Source organism: Macaca nemestrina, chromosome 6 (assembly GCF_043159975.1).
Source record: "Macaca nemestrina isolate mMacNem1 chromosome 6, mMacNem.hap1, whole genome shotgun sequence".
Lineage (NCBI taxonomy): Eukaryota > Metazoa > Chordata > Mammalia > Primates > Cercopithecidae > Macaca > Macaca nemestrina.
Genome location: NC_092130.1, coordinates 112,918,456 through 112,932,369, shown reverse-complemented (window position 1 = coordinate 112,932,369; position 13,914 = coordinate 112,918,456). Strand labels below are relative to the sequence as shown.

At 35.2% G+C, this 13,914-nt stretch overlaps 1 protein-coding gene across 8 annotated transcripts in view; it reads left to right on the top strand.

Annotated features, from left to right (window-relative positions):
- The window catches only part of LOC105499461 (importin 11), a 229,150-nt gene that overhangs the window by 61,537 nt on the left and 153,699 nt on the right, over window positions 1–13,914 (top strand). For all 8 annotated transcript variants that reach the window (XM_011772019.3, XM_011772017.3, XM_011772018.3 and 5 more), the window contains 5 exons: window positions 2,384–2,432; window positions 4,639–4,709; window positions 10,696–10,888; window positions 11,607–11,759; window positions 13,021–13,064. In XM_011772019.3, the coding sequence (XP_011770321.2) occupies window positions 2,384–2,432; window positions 4,639–4,709; window positions 10,696–10,888; window positions 11,607–11,759; window positions 13,021–13,064 (510 nt within the window). The remainder of the gene's footprint in view (window positions 1–2,383; window positions 2,433–4,638; window positions 4,710–10,695; window positions 10,889–11,606; window positions 11,760–13,020; window positions 13,065–13,914) is intronic.

The window sequence follows — 13,914 nt, the reverse complement described above, 5'->3', positions numbered from 1 at the left end:
CTGCCAAAAAAGATGATCAAGAAACCAACTTGACAACTCCCTTTCAGTTCCCTCACTAGAATGTATAAATTCCATGAAGGCAGGGGCTTTGTTTTATTGACTGTGACTCGGAGCTTGGAACAGTCTTTTTTATATAGTAAATTCTCAATAGTTATTTGTTTAATGAATAAATCCTTTATGTTAGAAGCAATATGTCAAAAGCCTCAGGAATTATATGCAATATTACTCTCATTAACTAGAATATTATGTTTATCTTTTTTTAAATGAAAATGAGTTGATTTGATTTATATTCCTGTGAGGTGAAATAGTGGTTTACTTGGGCTATCATTGATACTTTGTGAGCGTTAGCTTTGCCTTAAGAGTCTTCTGTTTGCATAAATCATATGTCAACCTTTACTCAGTTATAAATGCCTCATTTTAGCAATTAAGGTATATCAATCAATTAGAGGATAAAATCTTAACAAATTAAAGACAACGTTTCAAATAATATAAAGATCTTTTTTTTTTTTTTTGAGACAGTCTCACTCTGTCACCCAGGCTGGAGTGCAATGGCGTGATCTTGGCTCGCTTCAACCTCTGCCTCCCAAGGTCAAGGAATTCTCCTGCCTCAGCCTCCTGAGTAGCTGGGATTACAGGCGCCTGTCACCACGCCCAGCTAAGTTTTTGTATTTTTAGTAGAGACAGGGTTTCTCCATGTTGGCCAGACTGGCCTCGAACTCCTGACCTCAGGTGATCCACCCGCCTCGGCCTCCCAAAGTGCTGGGATTAAAGGCGTGAGCCACTGCACCTGGCCTAAAAATCTTAAAAACAACAGAGAGCTTAAAAGATGCTAAAGAAACGATACATGACAGTGGTGAGATTCTGGGCTCTGAAGGCAGGCACCTTGATATGATGGCTTTTAAAATCGGTGGCATTTATAATTTTTTACTTTCTTTGGAGAATAGGACTATTGGACCCTTTTATAAATTTAAGAGACATGGGATCTCTTAGTGATCTTATTCTTTTATATTGAAACCTTTTGCTGTTTCATTGTTCTGTTGTTACTTTTTCATTATAAATTACTGTCAGCTATGCTTTAAAAAGACAGAAATTGTATGAAAATGGAAGATGATGCAGTAGTGAAGTTGTCATCCTGAAGTTTTCTTCTTTTTTTAATTGTGTTGCCAATTAAATTAATATAACACAATTAAATTGTATTAATTGTATTGCGTCCCGTTTCTGGAAAAGTATAAAGGAAGACTGGAAACATTCATTTTACTCTGCTTTTAGCTTTTATTTAATATAGTTGAGAATTCAGAATTTTACATTTTCTACCTGAAATGACAGAGAGGGAAGGAAATTGATAGAGGAAAAGGTTTACTAGTTTTTTGATGAGTCAGTGGACGGGTATTTAGAGTCTGAGAGCAGTACTCTTGACTCTCATGTTAACAATGAAATTGATTGTCTAAGTAAAATCTCAGACACTAAGTCTTCAGATAATAGTATCCTAGTTGAATTTTCTCAAACTCAAGAATTGATGAATGAACAATATATTTCTGAGGATAGAGAGGAATTGTGGCATTCTAGAGTTAATTATTTTCTAGGAAAGCCACCATCATCCAGTATTTCATGACAAAACGAGACCACCTCATTTGCTAATAGAGTGTATGACATCTTTTATGATGTTTGTATGCCAACATTTATTGATACAAAGATGTCTTCTATGTTTAAATTCTTATTAAAAATTTTAATTTTTTTCACTATTTTTATTTATTCCTGTTAATTATTCAAAACATATCTTAGAATATGTTTTCAAAAATAATGGTCCATTAGACCTAGCTGGTATATGTTGATGCCTATCTAATACTAGTATCTGAGGACCAATGTGTCATATACTTGGAGTTAGGAACTGTGGTGTAAATAATTGGTACCATGCATTCATTTTTTGAATACCTAATTATTGCCAAACAAAGTTCCAGGATTCTGGGATAAAGCAGTAAACAGAGCACAGTTCTGGCTCTCAAGGAGCTTATATTCTAATGTAAGGAGCCACATAATAAATGGACAAATGCAGTATTTCAAGGGATTTAAAGCCTGTGAAGAAAAATTAAAGCAAAGTAAGGAGAATAGAGAGTGTTTAGTGAAACAGGATGCTTAGAAAGTAATTTTTTATTTATTGCAAAGTGATTTATGTAACTAAATGAGGTATTGAAGAGGTGAAATACTATAGTTGTTTCCTTGTTTATAATAGTGAATTGTTTTTTGCTTAGCTAATTTTAACTTATTTTTCTTCAGCTAACTTTTTAAAGTGAGGTAATAGATTTGTTTTAGTATCCCTGAAAAAGGTACAAGGTAAATTTTTATAACAGTAAATTGAGATATTTCAAATAATATTCTTTTCTAGGGTTTTTTACATGGAATATTTGAACGTCTAAAACAGTTTCTGGAATGCAGTAAGTACTTTCATTGCAGTCCTTTTTACTGTAGAATTTTTATTCATTAATAGCTAGGATTCATGAGGGATTAATAGATACTTATTCTTTAATAGTTTCTGTTGCGCACTTGTAAATCTGGAGAAAGTGTCTCTTGTCAAATTGCCCCCCGAGTGAGCACTTGATAGCTGCAGAGATCCTATATGTAGCTAAAATGAGTATTTTGTATCAACTTTCTGAAGTTAAGTTAGAAGCTTAGCCTTTGTCTCATATACAGAAGTCCCTCCTTGGACTACAAACCAAGACCTACAGCGGATGCTTGAAACCACAGATAGTACCAAACCCTATGTGTACTATGCTTTTTCGAGCTAATATCCAAAGTGACTACTAAGTGATTAACAGGCAGGTAGTGTATATAGCTGGGGTTTGCTGGACAAAGGGAGGATTCTCGTCTGGGGCAGGACAGACTGGGCCAACTGGAGATTTATCACCATACTCAGAATGCTGCACAATTGAAAACTTAAGAATGGTTTATTTCTGGAATTTTCTATTTAATATTTTTGGATTGTGATTGACTGCAGGCACCTGATACTGGGGAAGGCAAAACTAAGAGGAGACTACTGCACTGGTAATGAGTGTAGAGGAATTTCCCTTGTTGCCAGGCTGGTCTCAAACTTCTGGGCTAAAGCGATTCGCCCACCTTCATCTCCCAAAGTGTTGGAATTACAGGTGTGAGCCACCTTGCCTGACCAAAACAGATTTTTAAAAAAAGATTTCCCTGAGGCCAGGCATGGTGACTCACGCCTGTAACACCAGCACTTTGGGATGCTGAGGCGAATGGATCGCTTGAGCCCAGGAGTTGGAGACCAGCCTGGGCAGCATGACAAAACCCTGTCTCTACAAAAAACATTAAAAAGTTAATCAGGCATGGTGGTGTGTGCCTGAAGTCCCAGCTACTCAAGAAGGATTGATTGAGCCTGGGAGGTCGAGGCTGTAGTGAGCAGTGATCTCACCACTACACTTCAACCTGGGTGACAGAACAAATGCCGTCTCAAGAAAAAAAAAAAAATCTATTTTGTGTTCGTTCCCCTTTCTATATTTCTTCTGTGGCTACCCCTTTCCAGGCAGATGTTCACAACAGTCATATGTATAACAAATATGACCTATAGACTATATGCCAAATCCTGTTTAGACTTCTTGTAGACTCTTTCACTTTTAGTATTTGCTGCATATCACTGTGATATAAATTTCCTTAACTGACAGTTTCATTTTGTAAATCCCTTGTTCATTAACCTCCACTGGCTTATCTTTAGCATCCTTTATTATTTACTATCCCATGTGAGAGACTATAGCATTTATATTTGTGTTGTATTTTACTGGTGGTCTGTTTGTTATCTTCTTCTTCCATGTGATTGTAAGCACCTTTATTTGGACATACACATGTGTGCACGCACAAATTGTGTGTATGTGTGTGTATGGGGATTTGCTATCCTGAGAAGATATCTTAGTCTACTCTCTTTTAAGGAGCTACTGATTGTTTTATGTTAGTTTCAATTTAGTAAAACATTGTTGAGCCTTTTGGCAGACACTGTTCTGGGTACTATGCATGCAAAGATGAATAGGAATGTTCATATTGTGTAAGTTACGTTTTCTAAAAATAGTCATTTTTCTCTGGCCATCCTTGTGGGCGTGGCAGAAGGAAGAATACAAACCCTTCCAGGAGAGAGTAAGACAAATGAACAAACAGAATATGAGGAGTATTATTAGAGAGCAGAGTAGCTGATGAGCTGGTGGACATTGTTCTGAATGTACAAAAAAAAATCACCCCAGGGAAATTATCAGAATCAATTTGTCAGAAGATACAGGAAAAATGATAATGAGTATGTTACTCCTTGAGTGCTTTATTTTACACATGTGTGTTGTACTTCAGCTGTGACATTTAGTTTTTAAATGTTATCCATGATTCGTTGCTAAAACGACTATTCTTTTACTATAAAAGTGAGTTCAGTTCATATATTAGGATTAATTTTGTATAATGTGGCACAGAGGGCTACTGTGTCATTCGGTGTAAATCTTGGTATTGCTTTTTAAATAATGAATTCATAATGCATAATATGCAAAAATAAAACCAGCAATATTATTTTTGTAAAAGTTTTGATGTTGTCTTGGTTGTGAACTTACAGAATATTATTAACTTCTACTAATATTTGAAATGTATTTTTAACAGGTAGAAGTATGGGTACAGATAATGTGTGTAGAGATAGACTGGAAAAGACCATCATTCTTTTTACTAAAGTGGTAAGTTTTTAAAAAACTTGTTTTCTCAAATACAATGCACATTCAAATTTAGAATGGAAAATGATATTTTTATAACTATTTTCCCTTTAGTGTAAGGAAACCTATGTTCTGACTCCTTATAGGAAAGCTAAAAATTGCTTTTATATGTACTTTAGAACACATATAATAATTAAATTTATATAACATGTCATAGTGTAAGTCACCTTGATACATAAAAAATCAATTCTAATATTAGAGTATTTGATTCTTCCAAAGCTCGTTATTCTTTGACCCACCGGAGAAAGTGGAGATGAAGATAGCAGTGCAGTTCAGCTAGAAGCAGATCAAATGTAGCAGACAGGAAGTCAGTATGTTCAGAATGACCATCAGACTATCTTCGTCCATACTAAGTATCTTTTGAGTGGAATTATAGGGGGTGCACTGTGGTAGGCAGTGTGTATAATTACATTTTTTAAAACATTAATTTTTATGAAATTTTGGGCTTGAAGGATTGGGAGAAGTGCAAAAATTGGGTTACAGCAGTTAGAAAGACCTAGCTTGGGGACTACTTGCAGTAAAATAGGTACTTGAAGATAGGTGGGAATACCTAAATCTGTAATCTGTTTCCCTTTTTAATTAAAGATTCGATAATAGGGGAGGGGTTGCTTATTCCCTGGGAGGGGAGAAAAGGAGCAGAAATGAGCTATTTTTTATCTTTGTGTTTTAGGTAGTAATTACCTTTAGTTTCAGTTGTCTTCATTTTTCTTGTTCCAAGTAGCCTCAACAACAGAAGTTCACCTAATCTTCCAAGATACAGTATCAAATTGACTCAGATTCTCTGTTAAAAAAACACAAAGCAAAGTAAAACAGGATGATGTGCTTAGTCAAAGAGGACTGTACAGTATGTATCACTGACACTTGCCTGCAGCTCTGCTACCTCACAGTCCCTACTCAGTATATCAATTACATAAGTAAATGTTAAAGAGCATTATGTGGATGATCTCTTTTAGAAAACACATTTATTTAGCTGTGGGATTTTTCAGTTCTTTCAGCTCTTTCTTAAGGTAATGACATGGATAGACGGTATCTGTAATTCTACTTTACATAACATGTTGGAAGCAATTTCATTTATGAGATTCATATATATGATCTCTAAGAATTTATTAAAGCTTTTTAAGTTAGAATATTTCAAAATAGGATGAAGTTACTATAAATAGAATTGAGTAACTTTGAGTCTTCATAACATCATCACTCAGCAACTATTACCAACATATGGCCACAGTCAGTCTTACTTTGTCTGTGTGCTTCTTTCCCCTCCCACCCTTGCTGGTTATTTTAAATAAAATCCCAGATGTTATCTAGCATTATCTGTAAATATTTGAGTGTGTGTCTTTAAGTGGTAGGGTTTTGTTTTGTTTTGTTTTGTGCGTGGGTGTGTTTTGAGATAGAGTCTTACTCTGTCACCCAGGCTGGAGTGCAGTGGTGTGATCTTGTCTCACTGCAACCTCTGCCTTGTGGGCCTAAGTGATCCTTCCACTTCAGCCTCCTAAGTAGCTGGGACTAGAGGCACCTGCCACCACGCCCAGCTAAATTTTTGTATTTTTGGTAAAGATAGGGTTTTGCCATGTTGCCCAGGCTGATTTCGAACTTCTGGGCCCAAGTGATCCACCCACCTCCACCTCCCAAAGTGCTGGGATTACAGGCGTGAGCACTACACCTGGCCTGTTTTATTTTTTTTAAATAGGATCTTAACACAATTATTATATTTAAAAAATAGTGAGAGCTTCTTAATGTCATTTAAATCTCTAGTCAGATTTTAGATATCTCTGATTGTCTCATGAATTCTTTATAGTTTGTTTGAATCAGTATTCAAGTTGCATTAGCTCCCTTTCCATCTGTTCCAAAGTTATTTCCTTGCTATTATTTCTTGAGGTAACAGGTAATTTTCTGTACTTTTTCATGTTTTGAATTTGATTGTTTCTATCTCCATATGCGTTTTTAAACATGTTCTTTAGTCTCCACAGTTCTCCTCCCATATTTCTTGTAAGTTGGTAGTTAGATGTAGAGGCTTAGTCACTTGCAGGCTTTTTTTGTGGGGATAGGGCAGGGATGGCAAGAATATGTTATAAGTATTGCTGTGTATTGTATGACATGCACACATGCAATATGGCACACAATGTCTGGTTGTCTCTTTTTTCTTTTTTTTTTTTAATTGTACTTTAAATTCTAGGGTACATGTGCACAATGTGCAGGTTTATTACATATGTATAATTGTGCCATGTTGATTGGCTGTACCCATTAACTCGTCATTTACATTAGGTGTTTCTCCTAATGCTATCCCTCCCCCATTCCCCCACCCCACGACAGGCCCGGGTGTGTGATGTTCACCACCCTGTGTCCAAGTTTTCTCATTGTTCGATTCCCACCTATGAGTGAGAATATGCGGTGTTTGGTTTTCTGTCCTTGCAATAGTTTGCTCAGAATGATGGTTTCCAGCTTCATCCATGTCCCTACAAAAGGACATGAACTCATCCTTTTTTGTGGTTGCATAGTATTCCATGGTGTATATGTGCCACATTTTCTTAATCCAGTCTATCACTGATGGACGTTTGGGTTGATTCCAAGTCTTTGCTATTGTGAATAGTGCCACAATAAACTTACGTATGCCTGTGTCTTTATAGTAGCATGATTTTATAATCCTTTGGGTATATCCCCAGTAATGGGATGGCTGGGTCAAATGGTATTTCTAGTTCTAGATCCTTGAGGAATTGCCACACTGTCTTCCACAATGGTTGAACTAGTTTATACTCGCACCAACAGTGTAAAAGTGTTCCTATTTCTCCACATCCTCTCCAGCACCTGTTGTTTCCTGACTTTTTAATGATTGCCATTCTAACTGGTGTGAGATGGTATCTCATTGTGGTTTTGATTTGCATTTCTCTAATGGTGAGTGATGATGAGCATTTTTTCATGTGTCTGTTGGCTGCATAAATGTCTTCTTTTGATAAGTGTCTGTTCATATCCTTTGCCCACTTTTTGATAGGGTTGGTTGATTTTTCCTTGTGAATTTCTTTAGGTTTTTTGTAGATTCTGGATATTAGCCTTTTGTCAGATGCATAGATTGTGAAAATTTTCTCCCATTCTGTAGGTTGCCCGTTCACTCTGATGGTAGTTTCTTTTGCTGTGCAGAAGCTCTTTAGTTTAATTAGATCTCATTTGTCAATTTTGGCTTTTGTTGCCATTGCTTTTGGTGTTTTAGTCATGAAGTCTTTGCCCATACCTGTGTCCTGAATGGTATTGCCTAGGTTTTCTTCTAGGGTTTTTATGGTTTTAGGTCTAACATTTAAGTCTTTAATCCATCTTGAATTAATTTTTGTGTAAGGTGTAAGGAAGGGATCCAATTTCAGCTTTCTACATATGGCTAGCCAGTTTTCCCAGCACCATTTGTTCAATAGGAATTCTTTCCCCATTTCTTGTTTTTGTCAGGTTTGTCAAAGATCAGATGGTTGTAGATGTGTGGTGTTATTTCTGAGGACTGTGTTCTGTTCCATTGGTCTATATCTCTGTTTTGGTACCAGTACCATGCTGTTTTGGTTACCGTAGCCTTGTAGTATAGTTTGAAGTCAGGTAGCGTGATGCCTCCAACTTTGTTCTTTTTGCTTAGGACTGTCTTGGCAATGCGAGCTCTTTTTGGGTTCCTTATGAACGTTGAAGTATTTTTTCCCAATTCTGTGATAAAGTCCTTGGTAGCTTGATGGGGATGGCATTGAATCTATAAATTACTTTGGGCAATATGGCCATTTTCATGATATTAATTCTTCCTATCCATGAGCATGGAATATTCTTCCATTTGTGTGTGTCCCCTTTGATTTCATTGAGCAGTGGTTTGTAGTTCTTGAAGAGGTCCTTCACATCCCTTGTAAGTTGGATTCCTAGGTATTTCATTCTCTTTGAAGCAATTGTGAATGAGAGTTCACTTATGATTTGGCTCTCTGTTTGTCAGTTATTGATATATAGGAATGCCTGTGATTTTTGCACTTATTTTTGTATCCTGAGATGTTGTTGAAGTTGCTAATCAGCTTAAGGAGATTTTGGGCTGAGATGATGGGGTTTTCTAAATATACAATCATGTCATCTGCAAACAGGGACAATTTGACTTCCTCTTTTCCTAGTTGAATACCATTTTTTTCTTTCTCCTGCCTGATTGTCATGGCCAGAACTTCCAACATTGTGTTGAATAGGAGTGGTGAGAGAGGACATCCCTGTCGTGTGCCAGTTTTCAAAGGGAATGCTTCCAGTTTTTGTCCGTTCAGTATGATATTGGCTGTGGGTTTGTCATAAATAGATTTTATTATTTTGAGATGTGTTCCATCAATACCTAGTTTATTGAGAGTTTTTAGCATGAGAGGCTGTTGAATTTTGTCGAAGGCCTTTTCTGCATCTTTTGAGATAATCATGTGGTTTTCATCTTTGGTTCAGTTTATGTGATGCACACGTTTATTGATTTGCGTATGTTGAACCAGCCTTGCATCCCAGGGATGAAGCCCACTTGATCATGGTGGATAAGCTTTTTGATGTGCTGCTGGATTCGGTTTGCTAGTATTTTATTGAGGATTTTCACATCGATATTCATCAGGGATATTGGTCTAAAATTCTTTTTTTTTGTTGTATCTCTGTGAGGCTTTGGTAACAGGATGATGCTGGCTTCATAAAAAGAGTTAGGGAGGATTCCCTCTTTTTCTATTGATTGGAATAGTTTCAGAAGGAATGGTACTAGCTCCTCTTTGTACCTATGATAGAATTCGACTGTGAATCTGTCAGGTTCGGGATTTTTTTTGGTTGGTAGGCTATTGATTATCACCTCAATTTCGGAGCCTGTTATTGGTCTATTCAGTGATTCAGCTTCTTACTGGTTTAGTCTTGGGAGGGTGTATGTGTCCAGGAATTTATGCATTTCTTCTAGATTTTCTAGTTTATATGCGTAGAGGTGTTTACAGTGTTCCCTGATGTTTGTATTTCTGTGGGATTGGTGGTGATATCCCCTTTATCATTTTTTATTTCATCTATTTGATTCTTCTGTCTTTCTTGTTTGTTAGTCTTGCTAGTGGTCTATCACTTTTGTTGATCTTTTCAAAAAAACCAGCTCCTGTATTCATTGATTTTTTTGAAAGGTTTTTTGTGTCCCTATCTCCTTCAGTTCTGCTCTGATCTTAGTTATTTCTTGCCTTCTTCTAGCTTTTGAATGTGTTTGCTCTTCTCTAGTTCTTTTAATTGTGATGTTAGGGTGTCGATTTTAGATCTTTCCTGCTTTCTCTTGTGTTCATTTAGTGCTGTAAATTTCCCTCGACACACTGCTTTAAATGTGTCCCAGAGATTCTGGTATGTTGTGTCTTTGTTTTCATTGGTTTCTTTTTCTATGGCTAAGATTGATGAGTGATCTATCAACTTTCCTTAGCAGCTTTTCTCCTATTTTAACAGCGTTGATCATCATTTGCCTAGATTCATTATTTGATCAGGAGTTACAAAATGATGGCATTCTAAGTCTGTTACTCCTTTTGCATTTATTAGCTGAAATTCTATAAGGAAGACGTCTGCCTCGTCAGCTATATGATACATTAAAATATAGTTCATATGGGAAAGGGAAGATAATATTTAAATTCTTTGTCTTAGTCTATTACTTTTAAAGGTCTATCTGTTGCATATTTAAGCATTTTGTATCATATTTACCCATTGTTATAAAATTAAGTATGAATTGGGTCTGTTTTGGTTTTTGTACTGAAAATAATAGAAAGTTCTTATTATGAGATATAATCTAACATAATCCACATTATATGATGTGCCTCAAGAAGGGTTATGATACATGTGAAAACTGAGTGAACGTGGACTCCACACTAAGGTTCAGACTGCTAAATGATTGTTAGTAAAGTTATAATTGAAGTGATTATATTTCAATATGAATTTGGGGAAAATACATTTTAGTTTTTATTTATTTTTATTTTTTTTACAGCTTTTAGACTTCTTGGATCAGCATCCCTTTTCATTTACTCCTCTAATCCAGAGATCACTGGAATTTTCTGTAAGCTATGTTTTTACAGAAGTTGGTGAAGGCGTTACATTTGAACGATTCATTGTCCAATGTATGAATCTTATTAAGATGATTGTCAAAAATTATGCTTATAAGCCATCCAAAAATTTTGAAGGTAATTGCTTTACTGACAGTTTAAAAGAATTATTTTAATCTTAAGTGTGAAATAATTGCTATATTTATATAATTAAAAAATTTTTATTTTAGTGTGAAAAATAAATTGTTGCTAGGACATGAAATAGAGGTGAGGATTATAGATTTTAATATGTTTATACTAGCTTTTAAAAACAATGTAGTACATTTAATAAGCCATTTTTTGTAGCACAAGTTGGTTGAAGCTTAGGGACTTTTAAGAATTAGGTACTATAGTCATCACTGCTGCTCATATTGCTGGGTGTATTCATTTGAACAAATAAGAGCTTTCTCTGACTTTATATAAAGGGTGGTTGTTTCTAGACATGTTAAATTGTTGTATTATTTGAAATTCATTCATATGTGTGTGTACCAAAGTGAATGAAGAAGTCTTGTTGGTAGGGAGAGAGAGAAACACACGCACACCCCCCATATCCTCTATATATGAGGAAGTCATTTCAATGTGGCGTGATAGTATTGCATGGTAATATACAAGCTGTAATGGTAAGACAGAAGCAGGATTGATGTGGGTATGTTGTAAGGAAAGAGTATCTTTGAGATTTGTTTATAATAAAAATGAAAATTTATGCACAAGTATAACTTTTTCCCTGAGAGTGTATTTTTTGTTTATTTAAATTACATAATCCAGTGTGGCTACAATGTTTGGCTATACAATTAACTTGGAAATTTCATTTTTCCAGATAGCAGCCCTGAAACTCTTGAAGCCCATAAGATTAAGATGGCATTCTTCACATATCCTACTTTGACAGAGATATGTAGAAGATTAGTCTCTCATTATTTTCTGTTAACTGAAGAAGAACTGACAATGTGGGAAGAAGACCCAGAAGGCTTTAGTAAGAATTAATTTCTTAGTGTTAGCATGACTTTTCTCCCCTTTCTATAAATATCTGTTTGAGTGATAGGTGTAATATTGTATTTTCATACAGCACTTTTGATCTGGAAATCTTGGTTTTTTAAAATTAACTTACTCTTTCTTTGTTATCCTTTAGAACAAATTGAGAAACAGAAAATGAATGACTTACACAAATATGATGTAGAATTTTTGTCCAGGAAAAGATGTTTTTAGTTTTTAGATTCCTTTACAAATATGTAGTTTCAAACAAAAATATAAAATTAACTCTCTCTTATCAGGTCAGTTTCTGTTTTGTGATTAATTCCATATTATTTTTTATTTGTAGAAATTCTTGCAAAGAAATTTGGAGGTTTTTGAATTGGTTTTTTTTTTTTTTTTGGACAGGACATCTTTGTCTCTGTTTGAATTTTAGTACTGGATAGATAAGTGGAATAAGTCCACTGGGACCCTTGCTGTAGAAAATCAAGGAATCATGTGTCTAATAAAGTACTTGTGTGTGAATTACTTATGCTATGGTGGGACATAGGCTAGATTTTAGCCTCCCTTTTCTCTTTGGTTGGATGCCCTTGCGTAGTTACACATGTTTCCTAATATTTTAAGAGTGCCCAAAATTTTTTGTAATACTTATTTTCACCATCCTTTTGGTTTTTAAAAATAATTTTAATACAGGATTGTACTGTACAACATGTCTTTTCTTGTTTTGTTTTTTTTTTTTGCTTTTTTCTGAAACATCTTGTTTCGATTTGCTCTCTTTATATAGTACATACAATATTGTAACATGAAGCATTGAGTCCCTAAATTTTTAAGAACCCTGAAGTATTTTACTTTAAATTTAAATATAAATACAAGAAATTTATGGAGAATGTGAGTAATCATTGTACCTAGTGAAACATGATTACTGTATTGAAATGAAATGATTCTCAGAATTGTAATGGTATTGGATCAGCTGATAGCAGATGCCCTGGAAATGACAAGTACTTTGAGCTTTTTTCCATAAAGCATTGTTGTCGAAAATGAGAATGCTTATGGATATAGTAAGCACTTAATAGACGACTGTGAGATTCACAGCTGTGATCTGTAGCATATAGTAACAAAACCTGTGTAAGGCCTGTGTTCCCAAGGATTTGCTCTTAATGTTATGTTTAGAACAGTTCACAGAAATATTATACTGATGTTATTCAGATCTTTGTTTTCCAAACCAAGATGTTGAAAATGTCATTATTACATATTTTTAATTGCAGCAGTGGAAGAAACAGGAGGAGATTCTTGGAAATATAGTTTGAGGGTAAGTATTAATTGCAAGAAAAATTGATAGGGGAAAGCTTAATCCTTCTAAAGCTCTTAGTAGAGAATGACACTCTATTAAAGATTCCAAACACTTGCTGGGCATGGTGGCTCACACTTTAATCCTAGCAGTTTGGGAAGCCAAGGTGGGAGGATTGCTTGAGCCCCGAAGTTCAAGACCAGCCTGGTAAACATAGTGAGACCCTGTCTCTGCGAAAAGTAAAAAAAGAAAAAAAAAATTAGACCAGAGTGGTGGCGCACACCTCTGGTCCCAACTATTCAGGAGTCTGAGGCAGGAGGATTGTTTGAGCCCAGGAGGTTGAGGCTGCAGTGTGCCATGGTCATGCCACTGCATTCCAGCCTGGATTACAAAGCAAAACCCTGTCTCTTTAAAAAAAAAGAAATTAAAGATTCCCAACATTAAGTCAGACAGATGAGAAACTGTTTATAAGAAACTAAGAACTATATTAATATTAAATTATGACACTTAATCTGAATTTTTTTCTTTTTGTTAACTTGGAGTTTGAAAATGAATTTTTTCTTCATCTTTCCCATTGCTTGGGAAATAATTGTCATTGCACAAACAGAAAATGTTTGTCAAAGTAAAAGCTGCCACTCTTAAGCTAGAATTTTTTCCTTCTATGTATTTCATTAGTAAAGTTTCTTTTGGTATGTTATTTCTCTTACCACTTAGTGTGATTCTCAGAGACCAACCCATTGCTTTCAGTTAGAGGATACTTTTACAGCACATTTATTAATATGACAAATGTTTTGCCATTACAGATGTGATGTTTGAGCTGTTATTTTTAAGATTTGTGCTTACATAATTTACAGAATTTGCTATTTGTTTT